The sequence below is a fragment of the Danio aesculapii genome, chromosome 10 (genome assembly GCF_903798145.1).
Source record: "Danio aesculapii chromosome 10, fDanAes4.1, whole genome shotgun sequence".
NCBI classification, from domain to species: domain Eukaryota; kingdom Metazoa; phylum Chordata; class Actinopteri; order Cypriniformes; family Danionidae; genus Danio; species Danio aesculapii.
In genome coordinates this window covers 267109-284608 of record NC_079444.1, presented here as the reverse complement: position 1 = coordinate 284608, position 17500 = coordinate 267109, and the positions used below count along the sequence as shown (strand labels likewise).

Genomic DNA, 17500 nt, shown 5'->3' with positions numbered 1-17500 from the left:
TAATGAAGTATGAGTGACTGCTGTCACTGAGAGAGCTTCAGATGAGCAGGAGCATCTCCTCAGGTCAGCCCTTTACACCCAAACACACTGAGACTGACTGGCAGAACGGATTTAAGGATGAAACTGAATGATTTGATAAAGTAAACGCTCAGCTTTAATATCTGTATTGTGTTTTACATGTAGAACAGCTGTTATATTCAGTCTACAACACACACACACACACACACACACACCTGTGTCTCTTACTGACCTGAAGATCCTCCAGATGCTCTGAGTGTGTGTCCTGCATGTCACAGTTGATGTGGTTCTGTGTGTGTGTGTGTGTGTGTGTGTGTGTCGTGTGTTAATCTTTGACAGAGCGAGTGTACAATACAGCGGGTGATTTTCTCTGGAGCTACTTTTGGACTCAATCAATATGTGCAAACGCATGTTGATCCTTTCCAGCTCTCATGAGGAACGCCGCTCACACCTCAGTGCATCTCCAGGGCCGACACTGCTGTCAGAACTACAGCTGCTCCACGCCTGTCTGTCTGTCTGTCTGTCTGTCTGTCTGTCTGTCTGTCTGTCTGTCTGTCTGTCTGTCTGTCTGTCTGTCTGTCTGTCTGTCTGTACGCCGGCCTGTCTGTCTGTCTGTCTAGGGTAATGCGTGTGTGTTGTCTCTCTGCATCAGTCTTTGTCTGCTCAGTGGCCTGATGAATGCGAGTCTCTCCGGTTTTGTTCAGTGTTATTTGTGTGTTGTGTGTTTGTCCGTTCACTGACACAAAGCCTGTGCTTTACTCTCTGAATAAATATGAGCAGATCTGAATGAGCCCTAAACCAATGTGTGTGTGTGTGTGTGTGTGTGTGTGTGTGTGTGTGCTGCAGTTCCCTGCACTATGGAGAACACATGCAGTAATATTGACACTGGTTAGGGTGTTGTGGTTATAAATCAGACAAAATGCAGTTTGAAAATGGTGTGTGTGAGTGTGTGTGCATGAGTGTGAGTACTAGTGTATGAATGTGTGTCTAAAGCAGGTTGGCTGTGATGAAAGACCGTCAGACAGACAGACAGACAGACACACAGACACACAGATGGGCTTGTTTTATCAGGTGCTGTACTCTTGTGATGGCTGTGTTCTGACACACCTGTACGTCTGACACTCTTTCATCCTGAGCAGCTGCAGGTGTGTTCAGAGCCATCGCACGTCTGCTTCTGACAGTGAGAGAGAGAGAGAGAGAGAGATGAACATGACTCACACACACACACTCACACACACACACACACACACACAGCGCTGGGCTCAGGTGACACCGTTAAAGAGAGAGTTAATTAATCACATCAGTAAATGTTTACACATCTGTGACACACACACACACACACACACACACACACACACCTGGGAGTCTCCTCACTTTCCTCAAGTGATCTGGAACCTCCTCTGATAATGCAAGAGATATGAGCTCAATATGAACTCTAATCATCAGATCTGAGAAGGGTACGGGTTCATCAACCCTGAAACGGATCAAGTATTAGTCAAAGAAGAGTTGATTAAATAAAGCAGTTGATGAAATCTAAAGGTGTCATGTTGAGCATCATCTGTAATCCATCTGTTATTGATTATATTATATGATCAGGTGAATAAGTTGTATTCATCAACTCAAACTGAGCAGAAATATGCATTTCATTACTGATATGAAAGGGTCAGTTCACTCCAAAATAATCCTGTGGTCATTTACTCACCCTTTACTTGTTCCTTTATGAGTTTCTTCTGTTGAACACTGTTGAAGATATTTCGAAGAATGTTGGAAACCTGTAACCATTGACTTCCATAGTGTTTGTTTTTCCTTCTATGGAAGTCAATATTTACAGGTTAGTAACATTCTTCAAAACATCTTCAACAGTCATAGAAACTCGTAACGGTTTGGGAGAGTAAGTAATGTGCAAGTTTTTATTTTTAATAAACGCCCTAACCCTTTAACATGAACACATGCTTGATTAAACTCAGGTGTTGGTGGTGTATCTCCATGAGGGTGTAGCGATGGTGGGTCTGCATGAACACCAGCAAGGTTCATCATTGTGTATTGATGTGAAGCGAGAGCGCGCAGGTACCGGTGTCTGATTATGTTTATACCACAGTTCCTCCTAAATGGATCAAGAAGTTTGTGAGTGTCACCTCATACTACAGGTTCAAATCTTCTGACCAATCAAACGCTCTCTGGTGTCTGACATGCCCAGCCCTCCTCTTCTTATTGGCTGGCCGTTTGATGCGCTTGAGCTCAACCACTCTCACTGGCAGAGCTGTGAGAAAACAACACACTATTGGCTGTTTTTTTAAAAGGGGAGGAGCTGCATTATGTGACGGCTCATTTTCCTCCCTCTTAAGTTTATATTTAACTTATTATGTATGTGGGACTTTTATTTTGAAAAGAGGAGGCTCAGATTGTTTACTATGCCTTGAGTGAGCATCGACTGCACGAGACCTGTTCAAACACCCATCAGGATGCAAAATGCAGGATTTACAGATGTATTATTTATTCAGCGCCACCCCATAGAGCTGTAAGGTGTGTTAGATTGAATCTTTTATGAATGTGTGGTGTTTATTGTGATATAGGTGCGTATGTTTTAACATGTAGATGCTGGATCTGTCGGATCACTCAGCTCATCTGTTCATCCAGAGGCTGATATTAGTTTCTGGTTCTGTTTCCCTCGATATTATAGCTTACACATACATCTCAATCTCTTTTGTTGTTTAATTGTAATTTAGCCTTTATCCTAACGCAGGCTCATAATGAATATGTACCCACGTCTACATCACTGGGGACAGTGAAATACATAACAGGAGGTTCGTCTGCTTGCAGTTTCTTGTGTAAAATCCACCAGAGGCCGCTGTGTACGCTTGATGATCTCAGATTCCTCTTGCGTGACTGCTTCTTGTGTAAATCCATCAGAGGGCGCAATATACACTTCAGCTGACCAGGCCAGCTTGCTGTCGACTGACCGACCCACTCTCCCCTTTCCCTAAACCCAACCCATAGTGTTTTCAAAAGCAATCTAGAAAAAGAAAAGCAGTCGCAGCCGTGTGATTTCACGAATGCTGTGACGAATGAGCTGCATTTCAGCTTCCTCCGTGTCTGTCTCTGTCACTGACTGCTGTTTATCTGATGTAACACATGATAAGAAGCAGACACGCACGTGGGAATGTTTAATTATTATTATTACAAATGAAGTATAATTATATTGCTGTGTTCAGTGTACATCATGCTGTGTGTGTGTCTGCGGTGTCAGAGCGGAGCTCTTTATTATTCAAGACCGATCCAAATAAGGTCAATTATGGACCTTCTGATTGTAATAAAGAGCCTATAAAACTCATTTTTTAAGCTCATGGAAGTCGCATACCCACTATATAGATATCAGAGAACAATTGAACTGATTAAACTGATGCAGAATGAGGCACCTTTAACATTCAGCCCTGATGTATCCTGTAAATATGTTTGTAAATATGTGTGTGTGTTGGTGTGTTTCAGTGATGAGATGTATGTGTGTGTGAGCTGCAGGCGTGTCCTGTGATTGACAGCGAGTATGTTCCCCCTAATGGTGCTGTCAGTGGAGATCAGAGTCTGCTGTGGATCTTCAGGCTGAGCTGCTCTTCTGTTCTGCTCATCAGCGCAGGCGTCTGGGAAACATGACTCTCACTCTTACAAAGAGACTTTACAACAGTGTATTTACACACACACACACACACACACACACACCTCATCACAGAAACACACACACACACACACACACACACACACACACACACCTCATCACAGAAACACGCACACACACACACACACACACACACACACACACACACACACACACACACACACACACACACACACACGTCTTTAATCTTCTTTTTCTGTTATTTGATTTTCTCTGGTCTCCATTTGTATTGGATGTAATGTGGAACAGATGGAAATCAGCAGCATTATGAGCTGCAGGAGCTGACAGATGATCACAGCCCACCTGCTCTATTCTCTTCTTCTGTCCAGATCTATTCTATTTGGTTCTGTTCTCTTCTATACTTTTCTATTGTGTTCAGTTCTATTTGGTTCTGTTCTATACTGCTCTGTTGTATTTATTCTACTCTGTTGTGTGTAAGGGTGTCTTACAGGAACAGAATCAATCATCTATCAATATTACTAAAGACATCAGAATCTCTCGTTCCCATGATCAGGGAATCTTGTGTGTGTGTGTGTGTCTCTTGTATCTCTCGTGTTGTGGTGCCTGAATTAGGTATATAATACCAGATCATTTAAAACATGTAAGAGTGCAGATCACAGTGAGGGTTGAGTTTAGGGGGAGAGGAGAGAATATACAGGCTGAACAGTACAAACAGCATTACAGCCCATAAAGATAGCTGTACATGTGTGTGTGTGCGTGTGTGTGTGTTGTGTGTGTGTGTGTGTGTGTGTGTGTGTGTGTGTGTGTGTGTGTGCGTGTGCGTGTGTGTGTGCGTGCGTGTGTGTGTGTGCGTGCGTGCGTGCGTGCGTGTGTGTGTGTGTGTGTGCGTGTGTGTGTGTGTGTGTGTGCGTGTGTGTGTGTGTGCGTGTGTATTGCCAGCTGAATTACCTGTCTGTCTGTGGTCTTCTGCTGCCAGTGACGGAGCCCATCAGAGTTATTCTCCAGAGTCTGCTGTCTGTCACTCAGTCTCTGACTCTAGATGCTGCTGGATCCAGTAAATGACAGAAACGCCATTAGAAATGTCAAGAGAGCCATTTTCATCACTCAGTATATTTAGAGCACACGTGTTGAGCTGTATGAGGTCAGAGTTTAGCGTTGTTAACTGAACATCACAGAGCGGTTGACGGTTAGCGATAGAATCAGGTCAGTCCATATGAACACACAAACACTGCACAGACATCATACACACCTTCACATCTCTGCTGCTGCTTCTCTCCTCCTGACCTCTCAGGAAGCCCTGTGAGTCCTGTACTCTGCACTGCTGTAAAGACTGTGGTATATGGGTCTCAGAGAGGGCCTGTGGAGGAGGCCGAGGGTCTGCAGGTGATCAGGGGCAGGTGTGACTCTAGGCTTTTATTAATGTGGGCACAGGGGGGGCTGTCAGGAGAGAGAGGTCCACTTTTTATGATTAATAACCATATTCTCATAAACATATTCACTTAAAGTGGTCATGAAATGGAAGTTAAGACTGTCCTTTTCTCAACCATTGCGATGTATTTCCACTTGAAACAGTTCTAAAATTAGGAAATAATGTAGGGCGGTGCACGGTGAACTTTTGATATGTGGGTGTTGCTAACAAAATCAAGGAAGATGGACCAATGGACGAATTCAGAGCAAAGGAATGTTAGCTCTTCCCTAAGGGACTTATAGCCCCACCCTCAAGGACTGATAGCCCCACCCTTAACGACTGATAACCCTGCCTGAAGGACTGATAGTCTTGCCCTAAAAGACTGATAGCCCCACCCTAAAGGACTAATAGTCCCACCTTAAAAGGCTGATAGTCACGTCCTAAATGACTAATAGTACTGCCCTTAAGGACTGATAGCCCCGCCCTAAAAGACTGATAGCCCCGCCCTAAATCACTAATAGTCCCGCCCTAAAAGGCTGATAGTCACGTCCTAAATCACTAATAGTCCCGCCCTAACATACTGATAGCCCCACCCTAAATCAATAATAGTCCCGCCCTAAAAGACTGATAGCCCCGCCCTAAATCACTAATAGTCCCGCCCTAAAATACTGATAGCCCCGCCCTAAATCAATAATAGTCCCGCCCTAAAAGACTGATAGCCCCGCCCTAAATCACTAATAGTCCCGCCCTAACATACTGATAGCCCCACCCTAAATCAATAATAGTCCCGCCCTAAAAGACTGATAGCCCCGCCCTAAATCACTAATAGTCCCGCCCTAAAATACTGATAGCCCTAAATCAATAATAGTCCCGCCCTAAAAGACTGATAGCCCCGCCCTAAATCAATAATAGCCCCGCCCTAAAAGACTGATAGCCTCGCCTTTAAGGACTGAAAGTCTCACCCCTCAAGGCCTGATAGCCTCGCCCTAAATCACTAATAGTCCCGCCCTAAAATACTGATAGCCCCGCCCTAAATCACTAATAGTCCCGCCCTAAAAGACTGATAGCCTCGCCCTAAATCACTAATAGCCCCGCCCTAAAAGACTGATAGCCTCGCCCTAAATCACTAATAGCCCCGCCCTAAAAGACTGATAGCCTCGCCCTTAAGGACTGAAAGTCCCACCCCTCAAGGCCTGATAGCCTCGCTCTAAAGGACTGATTAAGGACAATTATGCTTTCATTTTATTTAGGCTTGAAGACTTTTTGAAATGAATATAGAATTGGCTGAATTCCCTTCCTGTCTATTACAGGTGCTGTTGCCCTTCCTATAAATCCCTCTAATGAGTTCATGTAGAGGTGTAAGACTGTAGGACACACTCTATAGTGATGAAGAGACACTGCTTGCCAAATGGATTCTGTATGTAATGTAATGGACCTGACCTAAAGAAGAGTGAAAGTGGACACTGGGCTTTGTGTGCATGTTTAAACAGACACATGATTCCCCTTATTTCCACATCCCAGTGTTGATAGGTTTCCTCACAATAATGATTTGTGTATTTTAATGATCTGTGCAGTACATCCATGAGGTTGTTTTGCAGAGTAAACCCTTCAGTCTTAAACAACAGCTGCTGATAAACCTGTCAGGCTTTATTCTGCGATAACGACTGGCTGGATCTACTTTACGCCTACTCTCAGCCTCACACACACTTTTCTGGGAACGCTTCAGCAGATCCTCAGTTGTCCTCTGATTGGTTCAAATGCACAGGATTTCCGGGAGTCGAGTATGCAGCGGTAGAAAAGAGCTGTGACGTCTATATTGATGACAGTGCTCATTAATAAACGTGTACATTTCTGAACTAATTATGAATCAGTGATTTACAGCCTGCACACCCGTATGTTACTGTGAGGGTCACTTTGGTATGCAGGTTTGCTTATATGCTAGTTTTTTTTCTAATGGCAGTAAACAGCTTCAGATATTCTGTCAATTTGGTGATAAAGACCTCTAACTCTACCGCCACACATTTCCACACCCAAAAACACACGAAACAAAGCGTGATTGGTTGCTTAAGCTGTCAGTCAAATAGCATAGTGGGTGGGGATTGACCATTCAATGCGCACAAAGTTCCCAGGCCTTTAGCCGTCAGTCTGAGCTCTGGCTAAATGAGACTGCTTTATCCTTTAATTACCATACATTACTGTTTGTAAATGCTTTTGTACACATATATTTCATATATGAACAGACTATAATTAGAATTTAATACTTACTGTGAACAGAAGAGACCTGCAGCCTCACACTCACACTTTATATGAGAAATAAGATGCAGTGGGTAGGCCAGTCCCAAAACCGACAGTGGGTAGGCCAGTCCCTCCAGGACATCACAGGGGGATCTTTTATATTTGTGGCCCAATATTTAGTGAGCGCTTCTCTTGAAACTAATCTCATTATTTGCTTCAGTTGCTGTGTTTAGTGGTGAAATGCAGAAAATTATTGTACATTTTTTCTTTTTCGTTTTGATCTTAAGATCTGCTGGGCTTGCACATCCTGTAGGGACTGGTAGATGTCTTCTACTTCAAGCGGCTCTACATCTAATGTTCTAACATGCGCAGGATTGCTCCATCACTACAGCTGATATACTCCCATCAGTCTGTGCTGTTAGGGTTAGCATGTTTTGGGGAGCGTGCCACCCCTTTAGAACCGCCGCTGATGTGTGTCTGCTTACTAACCCAGTATTTGTCTCCCTGCAGGCTCAGAATCTTCCAGAAGTCCAGATGGAGCAGGATGTCGAGAGCACCGTCACGGTTCGACAACCCAAGCTGCCCAAGCAGGCACGGGACGACATCCCCAAACCACTGCAGGAGCGGGAGCGCGCCAAGCAGAAGATCCAGCGCTACGTCCGCAAAGACGGCAAGTGCAACGTGCACCACGGAAACGTGCGGGAGACCTACCGCTACCTGACGGACATCTTCACCACGCTGGTGGACCTCAAGTGGAGGTTCAACCTGTTCATCTTCGTGCTGGTCTACACCGTCACCTGGCTGTTCTTCGGCTTCATGTGGTGGCTGATCGCCTACATACGAGGAGATCTGGAGCACATCGGAGATAACCAGTGGACTCCCTGCGTCAACAACCTGAACGGCTTCGTGTCAGCGTTCCTGTTCTCGATAGAGACGGAGACTACCATCGGCTATGGCCACCGCGTCATCACCGACAAGTGTCCGGAGGGCATTGTGCTGCTACTGGTGCAGTCGGTGCTGGGCTCCATCGTCAACGCCTTCATGGTGGGCTGCATGTTCGTCAAGATCTCACAGCCCAAGAAGCGTGCCGAGACGCTAGTCTTCTCCACCAACGCCGTCATCTCCATGCGGGACGGCCGGCTCTGCCTGATGTTCCGTGTGGGAGACCTCAGAAACTCCCACATCGTGGAGGCGTCCATTAGAGCCAAGCTGATCAAGTCCAAACAGACCAAGGAGGGCGAGTTCATCCCGCTCAATCAGACGGACATAAACGTGGGCTACGACACCGGAGACGACCGGCTCTTCCTGGTGTCTCCGCTCATCATCTGCCACGAGATCAACCAGCACAGTCCCTTCTGGGAGATCTCCAGAGAGCACATGGCCAAGGAGGAGCTGGAGATCGTGGTGATCCTGGAGGGCATGGTGGAGGCCACAGGTACCACGCTCACATATATATATATGTGTTTAAATGAAAATGTACTAGTGTGGACATGGCCTCAAACATCACATGAACACGCCTGGCTTTTCCAGACACTTTAATCCAGGGTTAAATTATTAAAGGGGTTAAATGAAGCTGTAGGCTGCAGTAATTGAGCACATCATGCAGTGATTCTCTTTAGTAGTTATCCTAGTATCTGTGCTATCGCTAGCTGATAATCAGATGCACAAGATGAACGTTAACTGTGCCTACTTTACCAGTTTGAGAGTTGTTCTCATGGCAGTATTATTCTAACATGAAGAATGAGGAGGTTCGTCCAGACTCTGACTAGTTGTGTTTGACTTAGATTTATTTGCACACAAACAGGTTAAAGTCATTTAGCTTTTCCTTTGCCTGTTGATTTGATATTATGACATGTTTCTGTTGAATAATCACGCATTTGCTGATCAGGTATAATTCTCTAGACCCAGCAGCCATGCTTTAAGACACACCCGAGCAGCACATGCTGGATTTATTCCACAGGGTTTAATTGGGTTTTGAATTTATGTTTGGACTGGAATGCATTTACAGTAACCTCTGTTAACCACAGCCTCTAACCTGACAATAAAAGACAAATTACTGTCATAAAGGTGCAGGATCAGTCTGAGGGAAGGCGGCGCGTGGCAGAAGCATGCGCTCACACACACACGCACACACACACACACACACAGAGCAGATGATCTTAAAGCCACAGTTTGTGTTCATGCATGTGCGTCTGGTCATCATTTACCCATGCTCATGTCTCTCCAAACCTGTAAGACCTGAATATATGAGTTGTCCAAGCTCTGCAGCGAGTGAATGATGAGAGTATTTCCACCTCCAGCACAGTCAGAGCTTCACCCAGAGAAACAGGAGCCCGCTCCCATCAGGACCCACTACACAAATATAGCTCAGGATCGATACACAGCTGTAAATGCTGGGAAATAAATCTCCCAGAATCCCTCAGGAGTGCAGTACGGGACACAGAGAGGTCAGCGGCGCGGCGCGGCGCCTTCTGGCTCAGCTCTCAGCTTCAGGCTACAGGATTATTTCATCATTAGTTTATTTCATTATAATAGTTTTTTCTACTGTCCTCTCTGCTGATCATGGAGTATAGTATGGTATAGTATAGTATATTACAGTAAAGTATAGTAGAGTATAGTACTGTAGATTAGAGTATAATAGAGTATAGTGCTGTACGGCATAGTAGAGTATAGTATAGTAGAATATAGTACCGTATAGTGTACTTTAGTGGAGTAACGTATAGTATAGTATAGTATAGTATAGTATAGTATAGTATAGTATAGTATAGTATAGTATAGTATAGTGTGGTATAGTATAGTATAGTATAGTATAGTGTGGTATAGTATAGTATAGTATAGTATAGTATAGTATAGTATAGTATAGTATAGTATAGTATAGTGTGGTATAGTATAGTATAGTATAGTATAGTGTGGTATAGTATAGTATAGTATAGTATAGTATAGTATAGTATAGTATAGTATAGTATAGTATAGTATAGTAGAGTATAGTATAGTATAGTAGAATATAGTACCGTATAGTGTACTTTAGTGGAGTAACGTATAGTATAGTATAGTATAGTATAGTAAAGTATAGTATAGTATAGTATAGTATAGTATAGTATAGTATAGTATAGTAAAGTATAGTATAGTATAGTATAGTATAGTATAGTATAGTATAGTATAGTGTAGTGTAGTATAGTATAGTATAGTATAGTATAGTATAGTAAAGTATAGTATAGTGTGGTATAGTATAGTATAGTATATTATATTATAGTATAGTATAGTATAGTATAGTATAGTAAAGTATAGTAAAGTATAGTGTAGTGTAGTATAGTATAGTATAGTATAGTATAGTATAGTGTAGTATAGTATAGTATAGTATAGTATAGTGTAGTGTAGTGTAGTGTAGTGTAGTATAGTGTAGTGTAGTGTAGTGTAGTGTAGTGTAGTGTAGTGTAGTGTAGTATAGTATAGTATAGTATATAAACCTGATATAGACATACAAAGTTAGTTTCTTCCTCCTAAATGGATCAGGGATTATTTTGTCTCTACCTCATACCTCAGTTTCTCATCAAATCTTCTGACCAATCAGATGCTCTCTAGTGTCTGACATGCCCCGCCCCCTTCATATTGGAGTTTTACACTAAAGAAATGTCAGAGCAGACAGAAGCAGTGCTGGTGGACAGGTCTTCATCCTCTCGCTGCTGTTCATATTAGTGTGTTCGGTGATGTTCACCAGAGCATCGCTTTACAAGCATCTTCAACAACAGTGGAGATCCATCTGTTCACACTGAGGGACGATGGAGACGCTCACACACACACCATCATGTGTGTCTGTGGGAAACATCTGCAGTGTGTGATCTGCGCTGTGTGTGTATCGTGCATCATTCCTTTGATGTTTTCCAACATTTGTAATCTTCGTTAAGCTAACGTGAGCCTGTCCTGGTGTCTGAGTCCAGAACACAGACGCGCCTCATCAGAGCTGCTCAAACGGAGGATCTTCTACATACAATTAGCCAAAAACAGAGACAGAAAGCGGCGCGTTCGCTTTCAGCAACTGTGATGCTATTTTGAGGGATTGTGAGTGTGGTTGCCATGGCGACGGCGCAGCATTAGGAAAACCCACTGAGATTATATAACAGCGTTATCTACACCACACGGCCGAGTGTTACTGTTATTATGATGATCGCCTGTGATTGATCTGCCAGTGCATGTGCTCCACACACTCATGTGTGTGTCCTGCACAACATCACATCACCACACTCAGTAAAGCCATGCTTATTTGAGGAGTTTAGCATGTGCTCAATACTGGTTTCCATTACAGACAACAGCATGCACTGCTTTACAGGGGACCTATTAAGCAGAAATCACTTTTAAAAGGGCTGTGTGTGTGTGTGTGTGTGTGTGTGTCAGCAGTGTGTGTGTGTGTGTCAGCAGTGTGTGAATATCCCCAGCAGCCTCTAATGCTCAACATGAATTAATTGTGTTTATTATAATCAGACACTTTGATTGACATTCTCCTGCTGTACGTGTCATCAGAGGGGGAAAGCCCCGCCCACTAGTCTCCATCTCATTAGCATAAACAGCAGCCCTGAGTGAGAAGCAGCCGTCTGTCCATTAGCCATTAGAGTGTTTGAGCTGCTGAAGATAATGTCAGCATAGACTCAGAGGATTATAGATGTGGAGTTCTAGATCAACGTTATCTGTGTGATATTCACAGCTCAAACACACACACACACACACACACACACACACACACACACACACACACTCTAGAGACAGCAGAGATGTATTAACAGCTTATGAAAGGGGCAGAACAGGCCACTTTTAACTATAGTAGACATATGCTGATGTTCAGTAACTCAGTATATCGTGCTATTGAACATGCACAACATTGATATTATGAGGACTTGAAAATAGCAGGAATAATCCTTTATTACTTTAACTTTCAGAGGCATTCCTGGAGAGAGAGAGAGAGAGAGAGAGAGAGAGACAGAGACAGAGAGAGAGAGAGAGAGAGAGTGAGAGAGAGAGAGAGAGAGAGAGAGAGTGTTGATCAGCATTACTGAAGAGCGTGGCTCTGGGCTGCTTGTTATCTCTGTTGTTTCTAGAGACGCTCCTGCATGTCATTGAGCCTGTGAGGTCGCGGGTGCTCAGGGCATGACCGGAGAACGGGCACAGCTGCTGGCGCATTCACAGCTGACCTGTTGCCATGGTGACAAGACAACACGCACGAGCATGTGTCATCGCAACACACACACACACACGCACACACGTGGAGCGCATTCACAGCACTGTGTGTCCTGAAGCTCCGCAGTACAGCTCATATACAGCTGCTGTCGGCCGATAACAGCAGCCGCTCACCTGCATTCAGCTGCAAACCTATCTCACGCCAGATGAATGAAGGTTCTCAGTATCAAAGCAGGACTCTGCTGTGTGTGTGTGTGTGTGTGTGTGTGTGTGTGTGTGTGTGTGTGTGTGTGTCATGAGCACAGATAATGCACTGATCTGAGTGTAATGCAGCGGAGGCTGATGAAGCGCCGTCTGAAGCATCGTGATGCAGCTCCTGCCATGATTACACACGACAGACCGAGACACGCGTTATATAAACGTGCTGCCTCTGTGTGTGTGTGTGTGTGTGTGTGTCTGTTCCTGAGCTCCGAGAGCACTGAGGGAAACACACGCGAGATGTTCACAGATGTGACACCGCTGCAGTGTGTTGACGGTGACTGGAGACGGCGACCTTTGACTCCCACAGACTCTCAGGAGCCCTCGCTCAGCTCCGTGATTCTGTCACACACACTGCAACACACATGCCTGTCTTACTGAGAGTTTCTGTCTTGTTTCTAGTCTGAATATCTACAAACTCTTCAGTTAGGAGGCATTTTGTAGACAAACAGCACATATAGTCTTGTTTTCAGAAATAATGAGTCGGAGCAGCATGTTTCTCAGTGTTCTGCAGTGTGTTTTAGCTGTGGAGGTTTACACCGCTGTGTAGCATGTCTGTAAGATCAGTGTTTTATCTGTGGGATGCTGTTTGGGGGAAATGTTTTGGGGTAATATCAGACGCACAGAACAGACTGTATGTCTATCATGAGTGAATATGCTGAATGTCGGTTGTTCTCTCCCACACACACACACACACACACACACACACACACACACACACACGTGCTCCTCACTCATTATCTGAGTCATTTCAGCGCGGCGGGCTGAGATCATCAGGAAACTGTTGTAAACAAGAAGAGTTTCTCTCCGACAGTCAGAGAAGTGAAGAGTTGTGCTGTGTGGAGCTCCAGTGAACATCTGCCTCAGAAACATCCAGAGCTCCTGTGAAACGCAGAAGGCTGTTTCCCTGGGGTTACACTTTAAGGCTTCTTACTACCTAAAATGCTTTTCTTATTTAGAGTTTTTGTCTGGTTTCTAGTCCAAATACAGTGGGGGAAATAAGTATTGAACACCATTTTTTTTAGAAAACATCTTTCTAAAGGTGCTGTGGCCTTTACATTTCCCCCAGATGTTGGCAAATCCATATATTCAAAGGAAACTAATCTAATGAGTTGACCAATGAAGTTATGTGTAATGATGCAGGGTAAAAGTATTGAACACATGAAGAAAGGGTGGTGTAGTTGAGCAGTGAAAGCCCAGACAGCAGCTGAAATCTCTCAGTAGCTCTTCAGCAAGCCTCTGCTCTTCCTCAGAGTAAATGAATATCAGCTGCTTCAGTCCAACATCTACATCAGCAGGAGGATGAAGATGAACCCAGGGTGGACATTTCAGCAAGACAATGATCCAAAACAGCCAAGGAGACTCTCAGAGGCTTTCAGAGAAAGAAAATCAAGCTGTAGAATGGCCCAGCCAATAACCTGACTCAAATCCAATAGAGAATACAGAATAAAGCTCAGATTTGATAGACGAGACCCACAGAAGCATCCAGATTTTGACACTCTGTTGAAGTCTGTGAGAAACTCACACCTGAGCAATGCATGAGACTACAGTCTCCATATGACAGGCGTCTTTAAGCTGCCATCAATAATAAAGCCTTTATATAAAGTATTAAATACAGATTAGCAGTATTTATATTTATACTTATATTTATAGGTTACAGCGATCACTTAATGCAGAAGTATAAACCAGCCTTAAACGCTCCCCCAGAGGTCATGGGGCTTTAGAGGAGCTGTTCATTCTGGTAGATTACAGACTCTGTTGTATTCCACGTGTCATTGTACTGTATCCTCACCTTCTGCTCTGTGTTTCCTCCCTCAGGCATGACGTGTCAGGCGCGCAGCTCGTACGTGGCCAGCGAGATCAAGTGGGGTTACCGCTTCACGCCAGTGCTGACGCTGGAGGACGGCTTCTACGAGGTGGACTACAACAGCTTCCACGAGATCTACGAGACCAACACGCCCAGCTGCAGCGCGCGAGAGCTGGCCGAGATGACGGCGCGCGCCCGCCTCCCGCTCACCTGGTCAGTGGCCAGCAAACTGAGCCAGCTGGAGCCGCAGGAGCCGCCGGAGGAGCTGACGGAGAGGAACGGAGACGTCGCCAACATCGAGAGCGAGTCCAAAGTGTAGGAGGACGGGAGAATCTCTCCTGATCTCTGCGCCACTGCCGCCGCACCGTTGGCTGGGCTCAGAGGTCAGAGGTCAGCTCAGGAATGCGCCCCGAGGAGGGCCGAGGTCACGGACGCCCCCATCTCACGCACTTCTCTTTTTCTGGCTCGAGGGACGCGGCGTGACGGCAGGTGAACTCGCGGGCCACTGCATGGTTTCAGAAACCAGTGTTTTTCTTAAAGATATGAAATGATATTTTCAGATTTGTAATTCAAGACGAAAGCCTCTATATGTATATGAATATATATATATATAGATCTATTCTAGGGCATTTGCATTTGTATTTTTTGTATATATATCTGCGTTTGGTTTGAGATGTAAGGTTGTTTGATACGACATGAGTCGCTCTACGTCTGTATATTCTGCCTTCTGGAATAGCAGCAGACATATTTATCCACGCATGTACAAGACGATCCCTGTAGTCCACTGACTCTGATGTACATAATTTGAAGTACTGTAGGCCATAATTGCAGGAGATCCCCGTACTGGATGCAAACCGGACTCCCGGAGGCTGAAGGCGGTGCGGTTGCGTTGCATGGGATTGTGGGGCTGATGATGGCGTGCGAGTGTGTGTGCGTGCGCGCGTGTATTCGTGCATGTCTGCTCCAATAACCTTCCGTACCGTCATCAGGCCATGATCTTTCTCTCCCTTTGCTCTTCCTTTAAGTCAGAATTAGATTTGAACTTCAGCGCACACGATGCGGCAGAGAGATTCTGTTTGTGTTTGTGCCGTCAGACAGAAGCAGCAGATGTGTGTGTGTGTTTGACCACGAGACACATTAATGTCCGCGCGCACACGAGACCAAAGAGCCGAACCCCCACGTCACCTTCACCTCGACATTGATCAGTTCCAGCACATGAGCATTGAAGAGCGCTAATGAAAACAAGGCTGAGACACAACCCTGCGCTCCTGCACATGAGGGACCACCGCTGTGCTTAAATAATAAATGAGAGACGCAGATGCAGAGAGAGATGTAAACCAGGTTAAATATCTCGACCCGTCTGGGCGATCTGTCTGGAAGTGCCGTCGCCAGACAGTCACGTAGTAAAAGAGCAGCAGTCTGACAAGACTTTGACAATCACACAGTCATGTGAGGCAGAGCAGATAAAACACCTGACAGACGGATGCTCGCTGACCAGAGGGCTCACTAAAATGCCCAGAATCTCAGATCTGCATTGGATTTAATAAAGCAGCTCAAAGCGAGTCTTTTCAACTTTCTCTGGCACGTTCACATCATGGTAATGTAGCACAGCGTTTACGGTGGAGCGATAATCACAGATGAACAATCATCATAGATTTACATTACATTACATTTAGCAGATGCTTTTATCCAGAGCCACTTACAAATGAGAAAGGCATCAAGCGATTCACGCAGTACTCACAAGAAGAGCTACTGATACTGAGATATTTCTGACATTGGAGGAGGAATACAAGCAGAGCAGACAGGGAAGAGGTGAGAGGAAGAGCGTTCACAGAAGAGATGAGCTTCAGGTTTCTGTCTGAATGTCTCCAGTGATTCTGTATGGGATTGGGGAGATCATTCCACCAGTGAGGAACGATGAATGAAAAGGTTCTGGAAAAGGTTTCCACTGAGCAGTACAGTTCGGTTCAGGTCATCGCGATCAGGCTTGTGTTTCCACTGATAACAGCACCTTTACTTGGGAGGTTTGGTGTACGCTTAAAGAAGCTACCAGTGTCATTCATAAGGTCTCTGCATGCTGGAGTCTGAAATTGTCGAATGCGTTTGTTCTGTGTTCAAATCTGAAGCCTTCCTCACACACACAGTCTGATGAACAACACAAGATGGAGTCTTGGAGTAGTGAAGATGATCCTGTTGTCTTCTCCCAGCTTAACATAAGCAAAAGAAAGAGGGAATATTGTGTGCACCCAATCCTGAGATTGTGGAGAGAGGAAGGAGATCTGCCTCCTTATCAAAGAGCTGCGGGAGTATCTGCGAGATTATTCCCACATGTTCAACCTTTACTTCAGGATGTCAGGATGCTCAGTTTCATAGTTTGCTAGAGATGCTGGAACCATTGTAGATAGGAGATAACCCCAGCTGGATGGAGAAATGACGAGCCGCATTTGCAGGGAGGAGATGGCGCTCTGTATTAGCCAGATTGAGCTATAAGTGAATATATTTAATCCATCTCCAGGTTTCCTCCAGTCAGTGAGAGATCCCAGCTGATGGTGTTGTCCAAAGTTCTGATCTTTGCAGCAGTGGTGTATGTGCACAGGGACTTTCATTTTCAGTCAGCTCAAGTGCTTCTGGTGAACCGTCCTGCCATTACAAAATCACAGTGTTGAAGATCTGGTTCCTTTAGGAATCACTGATCTTCACTGCCTGATTTATATATACCATATAAAGTGGGTCTCAGACCGGACAAGCAGCACTTAGGTTCTGTTTTCCCCCACCATGCCTTTAAATATGGACATTTATTTCACCGCAGGGCAACATGGTGGCGCAGTGGTTAGCACTGTGGCCTCACAGCAAGAAGGTTGCTGGTTTCAGTCCCGGCTGGGTCAGTTAGTGTTTCTGTGTGGAGTAATGCAGGACCATTTACTCATTCAGCAGACGCTTTTATCCAAAGTGACTTACAAGTGAGAAAAGAAGC

At 44.8% G+C, this 17500-nt stretch overlaps 1 protein-coding gene across 1 annotated transcript in view; it reads left to right on the top strand.

Annotated features, from left to right (window-relative positions):
- The window catches only part of kcnj6 (potassium inwardly rectifying channel subfamily J member 6), a 24488-nt gene extending 8402 nt beyond the window's left edge, over nt 1-16086 (top strand). The window contains exons 2-3 of the mRNA XM_056467305.1: nt 7803-8727; nt 14538-16086. Coding sequence (XP_056323280.1) covers nt 7827-8727; nt 14538-14845 — 1209 coding nt within the window. The 5' untranslated portion in view covers nt 7803-7826 and the 3' untranslated portion in view covers nt 14846-16086. The remainder of the gene's footprint in view (nt 1-7802; nt 8728-14537) is intronic.
- Nucleotides 16087-17500: the final 1414 nt, after the last annotated feature.